Source organism: Lagopus muta, chromosome 2 (assembly GCF_023343835.1).
Source record: "Lagopus muta isolate bLagMut1 chromosome 2, bLagMut1 primary, whole genome shotgun sequence".
In the NCBI taxonomy this organism is placed as follows: Eukaryota; Metazoa; Chordata; class Aves; order Galliformes; family Phasianidae; genus Lagopus; species Lagopus muta.
Window position 1 is genome coordinate 44,563,183 of NC_064434.1, and position 21,144 is coordinate 44,584,326.

Sequence of the window (21,144 nt, forward strand, 5' to 3'; positions counted from 1 at the left end):
CTGACATAAGAATGGTGCATCAGCAAAACTTTCTTTGATTTTCTTTGAAATGACTTCTGCTTCGTTTTGTTGAAAGATGGATTTATTCCTTTAATTTACTGCAAATAGCAATAATGAAATTCACTGCTTAGGATCTTAGAAGATTAAAAATATGCAAAGATAAACACGGCGATAGAAATACAGCAAGATGCCTTTTTATGGAAAGATTGAAATGAAACTTTCAGGTACCATCTCTGAATATAAGCACTGATATTGTTACTTAAATTACAACAGTGAGGAGTCCAATTACAGTGCATTTTAGTTGTGTGATTTTTTTTTTTAATATCTTTGTGGGTTTTCTTTGTGAAAAGAGCATAGAGCAATTTTGCACGACATGTTGGCGCGCAGGAAATGATGCCCTTACACAGGACCTGTGGGTGCAAGTGTGCTCTGGGAAAATTGAGAAACGAGCTGTGGAGTCTCTTTAATTGCATATTATGGCAGTTCCAAGTGTTTGTTTTATTTGCTTTTGAATTTCTAATAGTGGTAATGTGTGCTTATTTATTTTAAAGTAAATATGAATTGTCCACGTATGCAAGAAAGCTCATCTCTTCCAGTTATTTTGGCTGAGTTGATGCAATATGTTTTTATATTCTTCTTTGGTCATGTTTAGGTGGCATCATTCTTCTTTATTGGCTTGATGTCGATGATGATTCCGGTGTGCCACGTCTTCGGAGGTCTCATTGCTGTCTGTCTCTTCATGGGCCTGTTTGATGGGTGTTTCATTTGCATTATGGCTCCTATTGCCTTTGAGCTTGTTGGGGCTCAGGATGTCTCCCAGGCCATAGGATTTCTCCTTGGACTCATGTCAATACCTATGACAGTTGGTCCACCCATTGCAGGTGAGAATAAACATGGTCTGTAGCTGTAAATAGGCTTCTGTAGTTGCCAAATTGTCTGTTCCTATATCATATGCATTGCACTTACATTGGATTTTTTCTATCTGAGCTCCAGAATATACGACGAATTTAACTGATGCTTCTGGCCTATTGATTTACTGGACTTTTGAAAAGTTTGCTTCAGACATATGTGACCTTTGTGTATTCCAAAAGCATCGCTGTAGTGATTTTACTTTGTCTTTCCAGGTTTGCTTCGTGATCGCCTCGGTACCTACGATGTGGCATTCTACCTGGCGGGAGTCCCCCCGCTTATCGGCGGAGCGATATTGTGCATCATCCCCTGGGTCCATGAACGACATAAGTTGAAAGAAAGGGCAAAACCCGTTGATGGAGAAACTACTGAGAAAATGCTGGAAAATGAAAGCACTTTGGTGTCAGATGCTACGGAAAAGCCAGTCAAAGAAATGGAATCAGGTGTTTGATGCTTTCTTTTCCTATACAAGATGGACTTTCTTCTACCAAAGCTACATTTCTGCTTTTTGGCTGAAGATACTACATGATATTAAAGATGTTCTGAACTGCTGAAATTGCAAAACTACTCTTTTATACTATTGAACTTCTTTTGAGGAGTCATTGAATTTGATTTCAAGCCACATTTTCAGAGTATTTGAAGTTTTGCAGCATTAGTGTGTACATGCGTAGTGATTCTGTGTGTGAAGAGAATATTTTTCTAATTCATCAGAATGTATTTCTTGGAAGTATGGAAGCTGTGTTTGGTTCACTGACCCAGGACTCTTCAATAACTTGTGTGCTCCACTCAATGCAGGCACACCCAGGGGTGTTTTATACTGGAACATTTAGTAGCTCTTAAAACTGATTTCATTTTTGAAGTTTCTTGTGCTGTTTTACAGTCTTTCAGAATTCTGTATCATGATTCTATTTAGTGGGGAAATACTGGTGGTAGGTGGATGGTTGGACAGGATGATCTTGAGGTCTTTTCCAAGCTTGGTGATTCTATGATTCTATGAATGTGAATATGCATATTTTAGATTCCCTTCGCTCTCGCTGAAATCATCTAGCATTACAAAGTTAAATTATTAAACATCTGTTTTGTTTTCTCTAAAACCCCCAGATGGCTCAGTTTAATCTTTCACTTTTTGCATTGATTCACCTTTTCACAGTAGCCTGAACAAAGAGATGACATTTTGGATGGAACCAGGTTTTGGATATGCACAAACTGAGCTTAGAATGCAAACGCATTTGGAAGTACAGCTGCTGAATTACAGATTCTTGATACTTTTTGGTAACACAATGCTATTGATGTGTATATTATGTTTTCACCTAAGCGTCACAATTCCTGATGGTGGTTTTGAAATTGTACTGACAGCAATACTTCAGAGCAGGATTGTGAATTAGCCTAAATTTCAAATTATCCTGTTGTTCCCTTCAGGTTTTTGGTTTTTTTCCCCTTAAAACTGAGACAGCTTTAAAGACACATCCTAAGTGCAATAATATGAAATTGTTATTGACATGTGGAAATAAAGGGGAGCTATTAAAACAACGCTCAACAAGATATTTGCACTAAGTGAACATGCAGCTTTATTTTAGGTCTTCGCAGCTCTGTATTCAGACATAAAGAAATGTCTTTGCACGTCCTATTGGTTGCTTATCATACTATAGTATGTCCCGATTGCTTATGTGTTCTTAGGTATTATGTAGTGTTTGTCAGGCGTGTATTTCTGGATATCTCCTCTGAAAAATATTTGAAAACATGATACTTTCAGATGAAAACAAGACAGTTTATCTTAAAAACACTTCCAAGCGTGTTGCTTATCAGTGGGTGTGGATGAACAGTGCAGTGGGAATGCCTGAATATTCTTTACGTCGTGTCCATTGAGCATTTCTGTAGTCTTCAGGAGTGTCACAGCAGAGAGTAAACTGAATGTGATCTAAAGACAAAGCACCCCCTGAAATGCACTTTTAATAAGTGGCAGTGCCTGCTCTTTACGTGAACCACAGAGGGATACTGTTTTAAAATTGTATCACTTGATGTCTCCTCTACTTCTGTTGTTTTTCCGTTTTTCAGCATTGTAGTAGACTGCCAAGAAAGCCCACGAATGCTTGTGATCTGAAACGCTCTATTAGCAGTGCTATTACTTGAAATGTTTACATCTGTCAGCTTAAAGAAGTCTTAAATGGAATCACACAGAGCATCCCAACTATCGAAGACCAGCACTGATAGTTTGTATTGTAGAATTCCAGTTCTTGTCTCATGGAATGTTGGAAGGAATTGGATTTTACCAAGTTAATGGAGTAGATCAGTGGGACTTAGAGGTGGAAAACAATCCTTACAGCAGCCGTCCCTTTGGGTTCGCTGGGACTCGTGCTTCTCCATGTCCCAAGTGCTCCTGAGAATTTCATTAAAACATCAATAGCGTTGCTAATTAAAGCAAGTACCAAATGCTGCCTTTAGTACAGAAGCGATAACAGCAGCTCATGCTGTTCCAGTCTGGCCTATCTCTGCAGATCAGTATTACCGTGTGTGTGGGCCGTGCACTGGATTCTGCTGAATGAGTGTGATTAAAAACCTCTCGTTTCCTTTTGCTTTACGACAAATGAATATTCACCGTGAGTCTTACATTTCATGTATTGTAGCTTTGGGAGTTTTTAACGACACTAAGGCTGCTTTTTAGCATTAATGTGACTTGAAACTGTCATGATGAGACATCTTGATGTAATTGTAGCCAGGAGAGGATATAAAGCAAGTGTTGTTAAGATTTTTAAATGATACCGAAGGAATGTAACACTAATATGGATTAATTATTGTTAGACCCTTTAGAAACGTATCCATACATAAAAATTCAAATGTTCATATTTGAGTAACTAAATACGTGAATTATCTTCTCCAAATCAACTGCATTTAAAAACAAAACAAAACAAAAATCCCAGACAGTGGCCTTGGGAAGGGAACTCAGAGGGAATGATCACATAGCAATGACCAGAGCAGTGGTTTAGAAACAGATGCTGAAATCAGGATGTCAGGTGGCGGATGCAGAGCTAGGGCTCATGAAGTTAAGTTGGTGCAGTGCTGTCGGAATACTGAACCTATTGCTGATGCCAGTGCTTGTTTCACAACGGTGCTGCAACTGAAAAGACTTCAAAAAAATGAGATTTCAGAAAAGGCTTTTAAAAAAATGAATGCATGAGAATTCTGATAGCATCTCTACTGCCAGCTCACGTCTGCTGGGGAAATGAATGTCCAATAGAAAAAAGTCTGCATTAGACAGAAGCGTGAGAGGATTGCATCCTAAAATTAGATAAGAAGTAGTCAAATAGGAAGTAAAATTCAGATTGTTGGCAGTGAGACTAATTAAGCATTGAGAAACTTGCATAAAGACATACTGAGTGCCTTGAGGCTGTGAAAGTGAGACTGCCAATGCATCTCCCCTTTCAAAAGAATAAGAGAGAAATGTCCATCACAAACAGCAGCGGGTTGGTACGCTTTAGAAAAAATGACAGCACGGTGTAGAAATGTTTGTTATTTTGAAAACTGGGAGGAAAAAGCACCAAATATTTGATTTTGTTTCATCTGAATAAATGTAACTTTTTTGTAATTGCATTTAATTTCAGGAGTGGAAGCCTGGTCATAGGGAATCTATTGAACTCTCATTTTGGTGATGTGTGTCAGATCTACTCCTGTTGGGGATGGATTCTGTAATGAAAATGCTGCTTCAGTTCAACAGAAACCCTTAAATCATTCTGAGATGCAGATGTATCTCTCTCTTAAGAAGTTCGTGCTTTCATATACATTGCTGTCTCACCGTATAAACAGAATAACCCTCTTCCTTTTTTCCATTGGGTACTTTCAGGGTAAGCTTCTAGAAGATACTGGGCAGAAACAGCTTCAATTATGATTCAAGCTGCAGTCCTACTCTGTGCTGTGACTGCATACACTGGATCTCAAAAGCAAAACTGATTTTGAGCAAGGGTTTGGTTTGATGGTTTATATGGCTGACAGTTGTGATGCCCTCTCAGTAGGTATTGAGGTCCTTGGAAATCTTCTTAAATCTGCTTGGCAAGGAGTCTGAAATAGTGCCAAGGCTTCATATTCTTATTTTCATCTATGCTATTCAACAGTATACAAAGCAAAATTTATAAAAATTATTGTTGGATTTATTCTGATTATGTATTTGCAGACTGTTGAAGTATCAGAGATCTCAAATGCCTTTTTTTACCATTCAAAAATTCTACTTATTTCCAGTGACTCTTCATGGACCCCCCTCCATTGTAGAGTCAAAGGTGGCATTGCCACAAGTTCTGTTCTGTGGTCATATGTGAGGGTCTGTTTGAGATCAGATGAGGTAAGCATTTGATGCTTTCCTCTTGGCTCCTGATGCATCATATTTGGATGTGTACATTCCTGAATTCTCACTGAAGACACTGGATTTTCAAAGCCAATGCACATCCTGTTGTATATGGATGGCGCTTCTCATACCTTGTCCCTGCATTAAACCTTTGAGCAGCCATTGCCTGATGGAGAAGGCATTTCATGGAGTGGCAGAGGAGGCTGAGGCAGCCCAGCAGAATACTGAGCTGCCCACCCATAGATGAAGGCTTTGATCACATTCTTAATGTATAAAATATAGACACTATGGTTTCAAAGCAAAAACGCCCTGCTCAGTTGCTCGCAGCAGGGAGCACATGTCAGAGGAACAGGAGATGCATCCTTGTGGCCCTGAGCGGAGCACCTCAGGACAGAAATCACAGCTACTATCCTGGAATCATCCTGATGGGTGAGTTTAAGCACTGTGCTGGCAGCCCTGCTCAGCTCGTGGAGCCCTTTGGGATCTGGATCCCACCGTGGGAGCTGACATCAGGCACTCAGTGCATCCGTTGGAACCAAGCCTCTGCTAGGGAGAGTGTGCGTGTATGTGTGCACGTAGGTAACGCCGTGTAGTTTGGCTGGGGTGTACACAGTCTGCATTTAAGCACAGGAGCTGCAGCACTTGGACGTGACTGAGAAAATAATTCCACATACACATCTCTGTTGACAAGCATAGCGCCACTACAGTTCCAGACAGTGAGCGTATTTTAACGCTGGCATATTTTCAGTATGCCTTTTAGCCTTTTCTATATATTGTGTCAACATTTTTAATGTTTCAGAACTGTGTGTTGAGTGATTTTATACTGAAATGTGTGCTAATACTGGTAACACTGTTGTGTTTCACTGTCTTTATAGACCTCCTCTTTTGTTTGTTGTTTTGGGTGTGAAAAGATGCACAATTTGCCAGCCTTAACTCCATTTTGCATTGTTAGAAAGGTTGAAAGCGAAAAAAAACCAGTCTGATGTCTTTCATGGTGCTATAACAATTGTGACCAACCTCAAATTGCCCTGAATAAAGATGGTAGTTCTTAAGTGCCCCATTTGTTACCGTGTGTATCATTTTTCAATCCCGTTTTCCCCACACAACCTTTCATTTTTTAAAAGGAATTCTGTGTTTTAAAGGAATTGTGTTACATTTTGATACTGAATCTCAGCTGCAGCCTTTTGCATTAAAGTCCGTGCCTGCAGCTTTCCTTACCAGTGTGATCTGACCGCCCCTGTATCAGTATTCAGTGCAGTGCACTTTTTTCTAATGGCACCGACACTCCAATTTGAAACCAGGGCCTTATAAACCTGAACTACCACCTTCCAGCTGGGCATGCTTCATAAAATTCTGTCTGCTGCATTTTACATGCCGGGGTTTTAATGTCAAGCTTTGCTAAGCTGTCACATTCACAACAGGAAGAAGCAAAATTGAAGAAGGGAGGGAAAGGGGTAGAACAAACTTGTGACGTTTAAATAAATAAAGAAATGGGTACGTTTAGCTCCAAGAACTGCCAGTGCAATTCAGAGGACCTTTGATCACATCCTGGCCTGCCACCACTTTCACCTCAACTCACCTTGGCAGCACGAGGTGTTTCCTCATTGACAGCTCCAGTACATCACAGGAGTTCGCTCGCCTTCCTTTTGTAGCAGCACCAAATATTTCCTTTTCTTTCAGTAACAAAGCTGATGCTATTGGGAAAACATTCCTATTCATTCCGGGCTCATTCTCCAGGCTACTTGTATGTCAGATGAAAATCTGAAAAAAAAAAGATGCTTGAAACCTTTCCCTAGGAGCCCAAGTGTCGCTGTGTACAGAACCTCTTTGTAAGTACAAAGGAGGAAGAGCTTTCACAGCCTTCTGATAAGCACCGAAGAAACCTTTGGGTGTCACTGACACTGACTTGGAGATAAAGGACCATAAATTGAATCAGTCAGTAACAAGAAGTACAGCTTTCCCTGGAAGACCGTAAATGGTGCTCGATAAGAAAAGGGAACTCGTGCTTTCATAAGGACTCTCCTGTTTGACTCCTGAATATAATTAGAGCAGCACTGCATAATTGGGTTGTGCAAGTGCAGTAATAACAGCCTTTAAAAAAATTGCCAGAGGCTGCAGATGGTCACAGAGGTTGCAAATACGTTACAGGCAGAGAGATAGCGCAGCTAAGTGTTCTTGGAAAAGACAGACTGCATTTTTCTTAGGCAGTAGAGATAAGCAGAGAGAGAATTTATAGCCACTGTTTGTAGCTGCCATGCAGCATTCCAGCTCTCCTTGAACTCCGTCACTCAGGGCCGTGCCCGCTGCCCCGTGCATCCCGCTCCACGCCCTGTGCTGCAGACCCTGTCCCTAACCCCACTGCCCCTCCCCTGACGCAGCTCCACGCCGTTCCCTCGGGCCGCGTCGCTGTCACACAGAGCAGAGCTCAGCGCTGCCCTCCGCTCCCTGTGAGGAGCTGCAGTCGCCATCAGGCCCCTCCTCAGCCTATTCTCTCCGCAGACCCCAGGCCTGCCCGCCCGCTGCCGCGTCTCAGCACACCCCGCCCGTACCGGAGCCTGGCCCGCCCTCTGTGGGCGAAGTCGCCTCGCGCCTCGGGCGCCATTTTGTACGCCTAGCGGAGCGCTGTCTCCATGGGAACGAGCCCGGCTGGGGCTGCGCGCCGCAGAGCCCGCCGGGAACTGTAGGCTTCTGCCGAGCCTCGAGCTGCCGGGGCGGGGCTTGCGGTTCCGGGTTCCCCAAGGGCCCGAGCGGCCGTGCGTGGCGGCCGCGCCGCTAGAAGCCATGGCCGGCGCCGAGCGCAAGAAGCACGTCCGCTTCGCCGGCCCGGGGCCGGCGGCGGCGGGGCCCGGCCCGGGGCCTGGACCTGGACCTGGACCGCGCCTCTCCGCCGCGCCGCACGCGGAGGTGGCCGTGGTCGGCGGGCGGCGGTGCGGGGAGGGAGCGGCGCTGCGGTGGTGCATCTCCGCGGCGCTGTGCGCGGCCTTCCTGGGGCTGGTGAGTGACACCGGCTGGGCGGGTTAGAGGGGCCCGGCCCGGCGATGCAGCCCTCGGCGTTGTTTTGCAGGGCACGAGCATCGCCGTGCTGGGACCGACCTTCCAGAACCTGGCCGACAACGTGCACAAGAACGTCACCGACATCTACTACATCTTCGTGGGCCGCTCGCTGGGCTACCTGGGCGGCTCCGTGCTCGGCGGGATCCTCTTCGACCACGTCAACGCGCACCTCCTGCTCGGTGAGCGCGGCTCGGGGGGCGGCCGCGGGCAGCGAGCGCCACCGGGGCTCCGCTCGGCTCCGCTGTGCCTTGCGGCTGGAGAACGGGAGGTGGAAGTGCAGCCCGTGCCCCTTGGGCTGCTCTTCTCTGTAATCCCACAGGTCACACTCTTGCAGCTCGCGGCCCTGTGCTGTGGGGCGTTAGGAAGTACGCAGATGAGGCAGGTGGGACTAGCTTGGCTTCTTACTTGCACGGCTGTGTGGGAGAAGCAGTGTCAGACTGTTGCCTTCGTTAAAGCTCAGCTGAACTGTTTGTCCTTGCTGCACAGAGGCACTGAGGCTGTGGCTGGGCAGCCTTAATCCAATTACGATTTAGTTAAAGTGGAAAACTTTGTGTCCTGTCTGTGAGTTTGGAAATATGCTGCTGGTTGCTGCCTACCTGTGGCAGTGTTTGGGCTCTGTAGGAACAGTGGTTATGGTCCTGATGGTTTCCTGTACACATGTGGATTTCCTCCTGCGCTCACACCTGTGCTGGCACAGCAGGGCCGTACAGCTGCCAGCAGCAGTGCTCATCCCTTTCCTAACCCTTCCCCTCCTGCTCCTCCATCTCCTCATCCCTTCCTTCCTTTATCTGAGTGGATTCATACAACTCCGAACACAGAACTTTACTCACAGGGCTCGTTTTGAGAATAGTTTTCCATTGCTTGTGTTTGAACCACTCTCTCCTTATCCCACTGGCCTATCTCCTGCTGCCATGTGCAGTCACGTAATACAATGTCTGTTTTTCTCCTCTCCCTACCTTCCCCTCTCCAGACCAGTTCCTTTAATTTGCTCTTGTTATACATATCTTGCAGCTTTATTTATCCTCTTCCCTGTTCTTTATTCTCTGCTCCAGGTCACATGTAAAGTGCCTTCCCTTCAGCTTGCTGATCCATGTGTATCTGGCAAGGGCAGAGTGGATTATATCTGACATCTGAGACTTTACCTCCTATGATGAAAGTAATACACCCCTGAAAGTCAGTGTGAACTTGAAGCAGTTTAGGATTTGCTTGTCTTTCTGATATGTCACAGGGTAGCTCTCTGTCAGTAATGCTTGAAAAATACATTTTGTCTCCAAATTCTTTCCAATTTGATGGCACTTAGAGCAGAAACACAATCCAAACTACTGAACTGCCTCATGTTTCTGTCAATCTGAGGGCTGACTGAAGGTAATGGCTCCCACCTTCCAGCTGTTGAAACTGCTGCTGTGCAGATCTTTAGTGCTTCAGTCAAGGAAGCTTTTGAGCACTGGTCTTCAGGTGAAAATTGGGAGCGGACAGCTGAAAACTGGCTGAGGAGCCACTTTCTGCTCTGACAGATGCCTTGGGGAAGCTGTATTTAGCACCTCCCCTCTGTAGCCTTTTCCCTGTGCAGCTCACTGTGCTTCCCTTGCAGGTTACACCAGGGCAGGAATATCAGGTATCTCAGTGAAGTTCTTGGGCTCTTCGTTTTTTTTTTCTTTTCTTTTGGAAATTGTTGCTAAATTTATGGTGAGAAACCTTGTAGTTCTGCTTCTGAAGACTGCAGAAATCACTTGGAATACGCTGCTGATCTGAGAAGAAAATAAAAATGAGAGTCAGCATTTTTATACAGAGTGCCTCTTAGCCAGTAGGGAGCCTCACTTCACAGGATTTTAGGAGTGTAGTGGTTTTGAAGTGGGGCCAAATATAATGCTCTGTAGTTCTCAATAAAAATGTCACTTTGCTCAAACCATTTTCTATTTCTTTTGTGTTAAAGTAATGCTTTTAACTCAAGAGTTTGCAGAAAAAATGGTTCTTGGGGATAATTGGCATACTAAGTACTTAGCAGCAGATGGTGCCCTATTTGCAAATTAAGCCTTAGCAAAATGAAAAATGAAACATCTCATTCTCACTAAAATCATTTCTTCCAAAATCATCCTGTTGAATTTTCTGGCTGCCTCTGCTATTCACATATTCAGGTAATGAGGTTACAGCATGTATTAGGGTTATCTGTAACTTGAGTAATGATAAATGTATTTTTATTTCTTAGTTTGCTACATGTTTGCAATTGAAGTGGTAACTGCAGTATTTGTGTTTTATTTGTTTGTTTTTTCAGCCTTATCCATGCTTGGAACCACAGGTGGTCTTTTTGCCATACCATGGTGTAAGAGGTCCCTGCTGCTGACTGCCTTGATGTCGCTCATTGGTGCTGCCATGGGAGTTCTTGATACGGGTGAGTGACGGCCTGCTCCAGTGGTTCCTCCACTGAATGAACTGGAAACCCGCAGGTGACAGTTCTGCTGAGAATCACAGAATCACAGAATGGCCTGGGTTGACAAGGACCACAATGATCATGTAGTTTCAACCCCCCTGCTATGTGCAGGGTCACCAACCACCAGACCAGGCTGCCCAGAGCCACATCCAGCCTGGCCTTGAATGCCTCCAGGGATGGGGCATCCACAGCCTCCTTGGGCAACCTGTTCCAGTGCGTCACCACCCTCTGTGTCAAAAACTTACTCCTAATATCTAACCTAAACCTCGCCGTCTCGGTTTAAAACCATTCCCCCTTGTCCTATCACTGTCCTGCTTTGTAAACAGCCGTATAGAAGTGACTTTGGCCTGCTTTACTGAGCACAGTTGAATTAGAAGAGAGGAGCTGTTTTATCTGGCCAGGATGCCTGGTGGGTTATTCTGGTCCTGAGGCTTTGCTATTTGTGTCTGTAAAAGTGCTTCTGTATGAGAGAGCTGGGTAACCTTTGTTTCCCTGAGCAGATCAATAAGCATTTTGGTGGGTAGTTACAGGCTTAAAAAAAAATGCCATGTGCTCTTTAGACGTTGTTTCTCTTAGAATTTACTCCTCTGTGGGAAGCTAGTTGGGTTATTGTTCATTAGTAACTGGTTTGTCAGATGGAACTAGGTTAGTCCTATGCAACTCCGGGTGTTTGAGAGGAAGGTTCTGCCAGTGGTGTTATGGGAGAGCTGGTGACCTCAGCTTGGAAGGGCCAAGTTTGGGGATTCACAGCAGATGTATTCTACCATCATCGGCTTACAGAGCTATGTCATCAGTCTCCCTGAATTAAGACACATGTGCTGCCCTTGGCCAGCCTCACTTAAATATGGAACAAATATAAACAAACACCTGTCCTTATAAAGTTTCCTAGTAGAGGCTCCTTACTGGAGGGAGATGCTGAGCAGGACGAATTTGCAAAGCAGAAGTCCACTGGTGTGGCTGGAAGGGTTGGTTATACCAGAAGTACAGGGAGGAACTTCCCACAGAAATCAGTTCTTTGGGCATGCCTGAGGCAGCGCAGTCTGCTGCTGCGGGCATTTCAGGTCTCTCTGTCCAAACACCTCTGAAGTATCCAGCCTGGGGCTTGGTTGGAATGGCGTGGCTGGTGGGCAGCGCAGTGGAACGATGGCTTCATGGGAACCATTGGTCATGGCTGCGTTCAGTTTGAGAGGGTTCTGTTAATGTTAGAGAAAGCCTGCTGTGGGACCTTGTTGCAAAAAAAAAAAAAGGTGGTTTTGCACAGCAAAAAGAAGGATGTGAGTGCAGAGGTGTATTTGTAGCTTCTGGTGGGATCACTGTACCTGGCCTTTGGCTTCAAAATTTTTCGTATGGGACAGCCCTGTGGGCTTTCAGGGGAAATTTATTCAGCTTTGGGACTCCTGTTCCCAGCAGGAGCAGGAGGGACCAAGACCATGGCAGTGATGTAATGGAGCTGTGTTAGAGATGGGTGGCAGGGGTGGGACTTGATTTCTGTCCTTATTTTCCTGCACTCTCCTCAGGAGCAGTTTACGGATGCCTCTCTCAGGTCTTATTTTCTAGCACTGTTGTTGGTCTGAGGGTGCTGCAGTTTGGCTTCTGCAGCAACATTGCTGTAAATCTTTCTGCTTCTGCAAATGCAGTGAGCCATTTGAACACAGCTGGCGTGGGCCCTGCCTGCAAGGTGTGAGCAATTTGTGGTGTTTCCTGGGAAGTTGTGTAGGGAGAAGCTGATTCATAGCACCGTCAATTTTGCTTTTGAAACTTAGGAAAAGGAGAAGCAGAAAACAAAAAGGTCTTAAGCTGCTGCAAATGATGGACTGCTGATCTGCTAAGGTAGCAGTGGTGCTACCTGAGGCTGCACAATGTGCTGAAAAATCTTCAGTTTACAGCCTCCAGAGAGGAATGGCCTGCTGTGCCAGACTCATCGCATCAGCCATAACAGGGCACGGACAGAGAGATGGCCAAATAGGGGCAATTGTTGTTGGATTAAGCCACTTTTACTTGCTGTGAATGCCCTCCTACCTTACAGCTAATCACATGGGATTAAGGTTCTCAAATGCACAATTACACTTAACCACAGTTTTGCACGTTTTCATTAAAACTGCTGTTGTTGCGAATTGAACTCATAACATAATTGCTATTTTTAAAACAATACCCGGTGTAAGGTTGAAACTAATGATTCCTTCTCTCTCCCATCTGCAGGTGGCAATGTTCTTGCACTGAACACATGGGGAACAGAGGCCGGACCGCATTTGCAGGCCTTACACTTCAGTTTTGCCATGGGTGCATTTGTGGCTCCAATTCTGGCTAAGATGGCAATGGGGAGTTCCGAACCCAGAGACCTTCAGGCAGGTGAAAATGCAAGCCAGTCTGTTCTGAGCCCCGTATCAACAGCGTCAGCTACACTAGCACTGAAACACCATCTTGGTGCTGATTTCTTGTGGTCCTACATTGTCATAGGGACCTATCTGCTGTTTGTTTCTTTCTTCTTTTTTATTTTGTATTCAAAGAGCAGCTCGGTTCGAGACAAATCAAAGGCTTCTGTGCAGAAATGCAAGGTTGCCAAATACCACCATGCCCTCATTATTCTCCTTTTCCTGTTCTTCCTCTGCTACGTGGGAGCGGAGGTTACTTACGGCTCTTACATATTTACTTATGCGAAGGTCTTTGCTGAGATGAAAGAAAATGAAGCAGCCGCGTTGAATTCTGTCTTCTGGGGCGCGTTTGCTGTTTGTAGAGCCGTGTCAGTATTTTGTGCTGCTTGCTTATACCCTGGCACTATGATTGTGCTGAGCCTCATTGGCTCTGCCGTCTCCTCTTCATCCTTGGCTTTCTTTGCACACTACCCAATTTCGCTGTGGGCTGGAACTGCGGTGTACGGAGCCTCCATGGCCACCATCTTCCCCAGTGGCATTTCCTGGATCGAGCAGTACACGGTCATCCAGGGGAGGTCAGCTTCTCTCTTCGTGGTTGGTGCTGCTCTGGGGGAGATGTGCATTCCTGCAGTGGTCGGGTACCTGCAGGGGAGGTTTCACCACGTGCCTGTGGTCATGTACACTGCTCTGGGAACTTCGGCAATGACGGCTGTGCTGTTTCCTGTGATGTACAAATTGGCCACCGCTTCTGGAGAGAGCTTGAGAGAGATGAGCGAAAGTGAGGACAGGAAGGCTTTGTTGTCCAGTTCGGGGCTTAACGAAGATGAAGAGGATGAGGAGGATGGAGGAGAGTGGAATGAAGCAGACTTTGAGGTAATAGAAATGAACGATACCCTGAGAAACTCTGTGGTAGAGACCTCTCTTAAGGTAGCGGGGAACTCCCCGTCGGAAGCCTCCCTCCAGCCACATCCAGGTGATGCTGAGGGTGATTCTACAGTGGCAGCTGGCGGCTCCCCTGGGAGAAAAAACATGAGTGTTGACCGGGAGAAGAACGATTAGAGTAAAAGCTGACTCTCTGCGTTTTTAACTAAAACGCGATGGAATTGTAGCTGTTCTCATGAAGTGGTTCAAGGATCTTCTCAGAGTAAGAAGGAGGTTTCCACCTTTGCCCGTCCTTCCTCCTTCCTCAGTTTGGGTCTGCAGCGATGTATCCCAGAGAAAGTCCACAATGATGTGAATGTGGTAACGTGATACAGTTTGTAGACTACACTGAAGATGCTAAAACATGAGAGATTTTCTAAATGTCAGGCATGCATTTAAGTCATTTATGCTGTGATGTGAGCTAGCTGGGAAGAAGCTGCTCAGACCACTTGGTTTCTTGGAGGTGGGTGAAGGGTTCTGTTCTGAGCTCCTTGGTCACAAAAGGTTTTCATCAGAAATCTCTTGCCTGTGGTGCTGAACTTTCTTAGCTCGTGAAATATTTCTACTGCATTGGGGGTCGGTGTGTGACAAACCAGGGAATCAAGAACTTGAATTTCAGGTCACACACTCTTCTGATTCTGTCACTAAGACAGGACAGAATGAAAGATTAATTTTTATGCCTTTGGGTCACTTAATGGTGGTATATGGGAACGAGAACAAAGAGTGTCATTTATCTGCTGTGCGGCTTAACTCTGATTACTCGTTAACCAGTGGTGGCAAACCTAAATACTTTAAGTACCTGTGATTGTACTTGTGATTTGAATTACTGCACTACCATTGAAAGCTTCAAATGTATGAAGAATATTCAGTGATGTGTGAGATAAAATTGTGTTAATGACACAGGGCCATGACAGTGTAAGCTGGTTCAGTCAAAAGGTTTAACAACTTCTCTGGGCTTCCTGTGCCAAGGTTTCTCCACAGCAATGTGTAACAGCGGCGATTTGAGAATGAGGTGGAATTATTGATGAGACAGAGAATCCCGTCCAGTCGTACAGTGTGCCTGCTGGCTCCCTGCTAGTTGGGTGCTGCCCTTTGGCTTTTCTTTCCTTGGGTGATGACACACAGCAGGTGCCTCCTTGTGGAGAAGCTGTGGTTTGTTTGCTCAGATTCATTGCTCCGGGGGAAGGGGGGAAGCCCTCAGGTCTGGTTGTGTCACCGAGTCCTTCCCAGTGAGAACCAAGAGGCAGCAGCTAATGGCAAAGCCTCAAGCAGTAGTTCTGCAACACGTCTACTTGAAAACCAAAAATTAATAGGTTGCTGTTTTTTGAAGCTGTGTGGTCAAAATGTGGGTTGGTCTTCTGTGTTGTTTGGGTTTTGTTGTTGTTTGCACTATTATTATTTTTTTTGCTAAGAGATTTAATGCTGACAAAAGGAAGAGCTCTTAGTGTAACATAGCACAGAACTGTGGATGTTTAGTGTGTGTTTTAGTTGTTTTTGTTCTTTCTCCTGTCCCACTGTGTGTTTAACCTGGAACCTAAGGGCTTTTTCCTTTCTCCTGAAAAGGTAGTAAGAAAGATGAATCAATTTGTAGTGAAAATGTGTTTTTTTTTTTTTTTCCTGTTTTCTCTTTTTTTTCCTCCTGCAGTGTTGAAGGGCCTCCTTGTCCTGCTGCTGTAGGCATTTAAATGCCACTGCCTGTTTGCCTGATTCTTCTTTCCATGTGTGTATTTATGCACACTTCCAATGCAATGCATGAACCTGCACTTTAACATATGGATTCTCTCCACCTGCTACACAAGAGGTTTTCTTCTTTGCTTAGAGCTTTTGTAAATATATTTCTAAACATCTGCCCAAATCCTGTTCTGGCTACATGTTGGCAGCATTTGATCAACAGAAGTAGGTCTGTATGGCCTTATGCATTCAGTTAGTTTTATGTAATAGTCACAAAAGAAACGTCCTGGCAGAGAGAATGACAGATTACGCCTGGATTTCTGATAGTTTTCTTTTACTCTCTTCCCTCCTGCACTCTGCAATAACTAACTGCTGTATATTTGGAAGATAGGGAGTGTTATCTGACAGCACGGGCAAATCCTGTTGGTTTTATGGGGAGAGGAGGAGCTTGTGCTTCTGCTCTGCTTTTATGGGATGTACTTTGCCTCCAGGGGGTCACAGGTATCCTCTGATAGAAGGGCTCAGTGCAGGGCAAACAATATCAGGAACCCAGGAGGTGTGGGGCAGCTCCCTGCTGCAGGAGCCATCCATGTGTTTGGCCTGAACCAACGGAGCGACTCCTGACTGTGTTTGCAAAATGAATGAATGCAGGGCACAAAGAGTGTCCCAGCTGGGTTATGCACCAAAGCAGCAAACTTCTGGCTGTTTTCCATCTGAAGTAGAAGTACCTGTAATTAGCAATTTGAAAAATAGAAAAATGGAGGCTTCTGCTGATGGGAATCTTCAGTTATTGTAAGAGAGTCTCCCATACCTGAGATCATGTCGTCAGAAAAAAATTAGTTTAAGAAGCTTGCCTGAAAGCAAGCAGATTTTAAAAATAACTTGCAATTTGTACACTAATTTCTGAATAAATTTCAAATTAGAATGCTCTGCAAGGAAGATTATTCTCAGGGATAGTTAACAAGTTTTACATAATCAAGTACAGAAAATTAAGGCCCCATTGAGAAATGTGCTTTAATGTCTTTGAACCATCTGTATGTATGTTTATTATATGTATGTGAATAGCTCTATACACAGATGTACATGCATGCTTATTTGTGTTTCTGACTAAAGTCATCCTGGAGAATGGAGAAATGCTGCCCAACTAAAACCCATGACTGGCTGAGTGGCAGTGTGTAACATTGTGTTGGAACAACACCCAGAAGCCTTTGCCTGGATGACTGCAGAACTGTGAGTTGCCTTTGCCAGGACTGAAAGCTCTCAGTGTCTTAGTTTAGCTTAGGCCTCAAACTCGCATAGCACATACATACAGAGCTTGTGCTCATCTCCCCTGAACATGTGTGTCTAGAATCAGTGTGTGCCCCTTACTGAAAACAAAATGTTGAATGCAATTTAAGATGAAAGCAGACCTAGGACCTTTGCAATGCTGAGCCCAGCTCGTGGCAACTCTAAATGTCCTCGATGCTCAGGGCTGTTGCTTTCCTAATTGATTGGATTTTTGGTGTTCCTCAAGACCTGTTTTAGAAAATGAATATTACTTTTCATATATTTAAATTTCCAAAGTGAATCAGTTCTTGGCATATACACGAGGAGCTATTTACAGTGTCTTTTTAAGTTAAGGCTAAAAGCAGTGTTTAAGCTCTGTGAAGGACTTCTTAAGTGTTATTTATGGTTATTACCATTGGCCTTGTTTATGCCAGAAAGTCATCCTGGTGCTGTGGTGAGATGGCTGAATGTCCTGTCATTCACACTTTTGCCTCCAAAAGCAGGACTGCATTGAGGATGGTCATGCTCCCATTTCCTCCAGCATTAAAGGTAAATTCTGACAGTTAAATGTCAAACAATATTTGTATTTAGCCCTGACTCATTCCCAAAGGCTGGATTGTACTGCAGGTACTAAGGAGTTACTGCTGGTGCTTGCACTGCTGCTCTGTAAATGACCCTTCAGTGCTGGAATGTGGAGTGGGCAACAGTTTGTGCCTTGGTGGGTTTTTGGTTCCTTTCCATAAAAGCTCATAGCAATCTGGATATGTTCTATTATATATTCATCATTTTTATTTTGCTTGTGGTGGGTTTATACAGTACTGTATAATGTGGAATTTATAACACGGACTTGTACCTTGAATGTAATAAATTCTTAATGGGAGGAGGCACTCAGGTTCCTTTATGTAAATAAAGTTTTGTTCTATTTTTAAAAGCTACTCTGGACTTGCAAATGTAAAGCTTACCCTGTTTGGGCTAATGGAAAACAACAGGAATGTTTTATCCTCTTTGGAGAAGGCCTCCAGAAACCAATACTGAAGTTTTACATCCCAAAGCTTAGGCTGGAAACTGCCCTGTGCCTTCCTATTGCATCGGCGCTGTATCTGCACCTAGTGAGGGAATCAATGGCAACTGAGTGTTAGAAGGAGGAAGCGTGCAGATTTGTACCATATCATTTTATTCAACTTTAATATGGTTTCCATTATTAACTTCTAAAACAAAATGATTTCCAGTTTAGAAAACAATGCACTGACCACATAATTCCTTTTCCATTTTATACAGTTATACAAATATTCTAAATACACATTTTGTCAAGATGGTGGCAAATAAGATTTAACTGTACAGTACGTAAGGAAAGAAAATATTTTAAGCATATTTAGAAGCAATAGAAATGTCTATACAAAACAAGCAAAAATGGAATAAAATTTTATATTTAAAGTATTGCAACAGTCCCACAGGTTTGTAACAAAAATGTCTTTGCACAGTTCCTCACAATGCCCCATTAATAGCTAAAGCAAGACAGCGATTTTTAGAAAATAATGTTTCAAAATGCTACACATGGTACTACTGTTTGTTTGCACAGTCTGATCAAAATAACAATCTACTCAGAATCAAGCAGAACTGAGGAGGAGATATACCAACCAACTTTAAAATTATCTGTATAAAAGTCATTGCACATTATTTTACTCAGTTGTTTGAAAAGTAAAAAAGTGTATTTACAAAATATTTCGCAGACAAAATTATAAAGTGAATGGATAATATAGAGTAACACGTCTTGATACTGACAGTCCAAGAACACACACAAATGGATTTATCGTTTCGAGAGGTTTCAGTGCTCCTTCCTCCAGGAAGTAAACTTGACTTCTACTTGGCAATGGATTTACAGGATGTTACACACAGCTATTTCAACATCAGCATTATAAAACAGTATGTTAGAAACATGAAAGGAAGAAGGAATTTGTACATCTTAAAAAGTGAGCTATTCATAGATCAACAAATGCATTTTTTTAATTTAGTTAGGATAAGCGTTCGTTTTATTCCTCAGATAATAAACCCGACAGTTAAAATGGAAATCCTGGACTAGATGAGTTGAAAAAGCACCATGCACAATAGTCCTAGTGTGGTAAACACTGAAACAAAATAGCACCTGGAGTCCCGTAACAGATCATTCAGAACTGGTCGAGGAGCTGGCGGAGGTACGGCGCCTTCGATAGTTCTCTGCTCACTCGGGACAGCTTGAAAAGCACTGGGCAGTTCAGGGAGACGCACGGGATCTGTCGGTCAAAGCAGCCTGTACAGTTCTTGCATATCTAGATGGCACAAAAAAGCAGAACAGATTGCTTAAGCTTACCTCAAAGCATCGAGGATGTAGAGACGTAGGTGATTTACGCCTTACTGGCAGAGCAGACCGAGCCCTGCAGGCAGCCATCAGCAAGATCTCAGCACAGAGGGACCTGAGAAGCTGCAGCCTCTCCTGCCCTTGCCAAGTGCTGACTTTGATGCCAGTCCCTGGCGGGCAGATGGCAGCCCCTGGAACTGGGCAGGGGCACAGCCTGACAGCACAGCTTGGCTTACAGCCCTTCCAACCAAGTTGCTATTTCTGCTCTGCCCCTGTGTGATGGCACCTGGGAAAAGAACCCGAGCAGCTGAGGGATTCAAGCAGAGCAGCATGTTATACTCATGTTAAATGTACCCTGGATAAAAGTTTCCAGGTGAAACAAGACAAAACTCCACAGTTATTCTTTATGCAGGAATGGAACTTCACTAATAAGCCACTTATTTCCAGATAAACTTCAATGAGAGCTTTTACTTTGCAAGTCAGAGCATGCAGGCAGAACAGCTCATTAATGTAGCCAATGCTGCTTTCAATGCAGCTTTCAATGCTGCTTTTACCATGAGGTACCTGATTAAATAAATAGCAGTAGGCAGAGCTTTTCCAAAGCTGTTTCCAGAGAACACAAATGGATCTGTTTTCAAGAGACTTCCCCTGCTTTCCTTTTCTTTTTTTTTTTGATTCTTCCCAGTACTAAGCCAGCCCCCAACAATTTTTCCAAAAACTCAGCAGAGCCACTCGTGGTTCCATAAGAATTTTGACCCTGCCTACCACTTGGAACCAGAAATGAAATGTCGTATCTACAAACTCCTTTCCTTTGCTGTTAACATCAGTTTCTGTACTTTCCTTTGGTCTCTGAAGACGAAACTGAAGCAAGGTGCTTTCTTAGTTCAGTTTGTGTATAGTGAAGAAGTCTACAGCCTTAATTCAGGCAGCTAATTTTTAAGCCATGTGTGTTTAAACCTGTATATCAATGTTCTGCTAGCGCTGGCATGTTTACATTCCAGGAGGGCCATGCATTTCAGCTGTGAGGGATAGACAAAGCTTCAGATTAGCAGAGAACACAGCTCTTGCTGATGGTTTAAGTCATCAAATACTGAGCAGAACTGGACCCCAGCCCTTGCTGACCTGCTGCAATGACACAAGGGCATTCTGATCAAAGCCACTTCGTGATCCTAATGGAGGGCTGGGCCCAGTTTTCATTTATTCCAGGACAAAAACAATGTGAAAGTACCACAGGAAAACTGCAGAATGTGTATCTTGTTCCTTCACTGTCACTTACAATGCAGATCAGGGCCACCATTGCAAAATACAGCATGAAAACATAAGTCCACAACTTAGTGCAGTATTTAGGAATTGTGAATTATAATGGTTTCCTGGTTTTCTAGGAAGAAAGCCCCATGGGACTGTAGCTAATCACTACAGGAACATTTATTAATATCCCTGCAATTCACCAAGTCATTAAGCTGGCTCACAAACCAGTGCCAAAAATTGATTTTAACAGTAAAATAATTTTAAAATACTATAGTACAAAAATTAGTCAAGAGCACACTTATGACTCTTAGAGGAGAGGCACGGTGCTTTGCAGGCACCTAGCTGTGAGCACAGCTAGCCAGTGACACTCTTTATGGACTTCTAACTCAAGGGAAAAAAAAGTGTGGGAAATTTCTGACAAGAGGAAAAGTAACAAAAAACTCAGAACACAGCCATATTATGCACACAAATAATTTTTTCTAGGACTGGAGCTTTTTTATAAATGGAACATCATCACTTATGTTGGAACAAAAGGTGCGTGTTTCAACATGGTTTTTATCACCATCAATGTAAAAAGGAATCTAAGAGCCATCTAAGATACTCTTAA

The 21,144-nt window shown here is 43.9% G+C and overlaps 3 protein-coding genes and 1 long non-coding RNA gene across 4 annotated transcripts in view; 2 read left to right on the top strand and 2 right to left on the bottom strand.

Moving 5' to 3' along the window:
- The window catches only part of SLC16A10 (solute carrier family 16 member 10), a 67,021-nt gene extending 60,723 nt beyond the window's left edge, over positions 1–6,298 (top strand). The window contains exons 5-6 of the mRNA XM_048935538.1: positions 653–881; positions 1,125–6,298. Coding sequence (XP_048791495.1) covers positions 653–881; positions 1,125–1,360 — 465 coding nt within the window. The 3' untranslated portion in view covers positions 1,361–6,298. The remainder of the gene's footprint in view (positions 1–652; positions 882–1,124) is intronic.
- Positions 1–7,960, bottom strand: part of LOC125688922 (uncharacterized) — a 27,741-nt gene extending 19,781 nt beyond the window's left edge. The window contains exons 1-2 of the long non-coding RNA XR_007374965.1: positions 7,792–7,960; positions 6,822–7,003 (exon numbers count right to left, since the gene is read on the bottom strand). This is a non-coding gene — a long non-coding RNA (uncharacterized LOC125688922). The remainder of the gene's footprint in view (positions 1–6,821; positions 7,004–7,791) is intronic.
- Positions 7,957–17,112, top strand: MFSD4B (major facilitator superfamily domain containing 4B). Its single transcript, XM_048935530.1, has 4 exons — positions 7,957–8,236; positions 8,307–8,475; positions 10,569–10,685; positions 12,924–17,112. Exons 1-4 carry the CDS (start codon positions 8,024–8,026, stop codon positions 14,153–14,155), a joined length of 1,731 nt encoding a protein of 576 aa, XP_048791487.1. The 5' UTR covers positions 7,957–8,023; the 3' UTR covers positions 14,156–17,112.
- REV3L (REV3 like, DNA directed polymerase zeta catalytic subunit) overlaps positions 15,602–21,144 on the bottom strand; it is a 116,618-nt gene continuing 111,075 nt past the window's right edge. Inside the window, exon 32 of the mRNA XM_048935527.1 lies at positions 15,602–19,260. Coding sequence (XP_048791484.1) covers positions 19,120–19,260 — 141 coding nt within the window. The 3' untranslated portion in view covers positions 15,602–19,119. The remainder of the gene's footprint in view (positions 19,261–21,144) is intronic.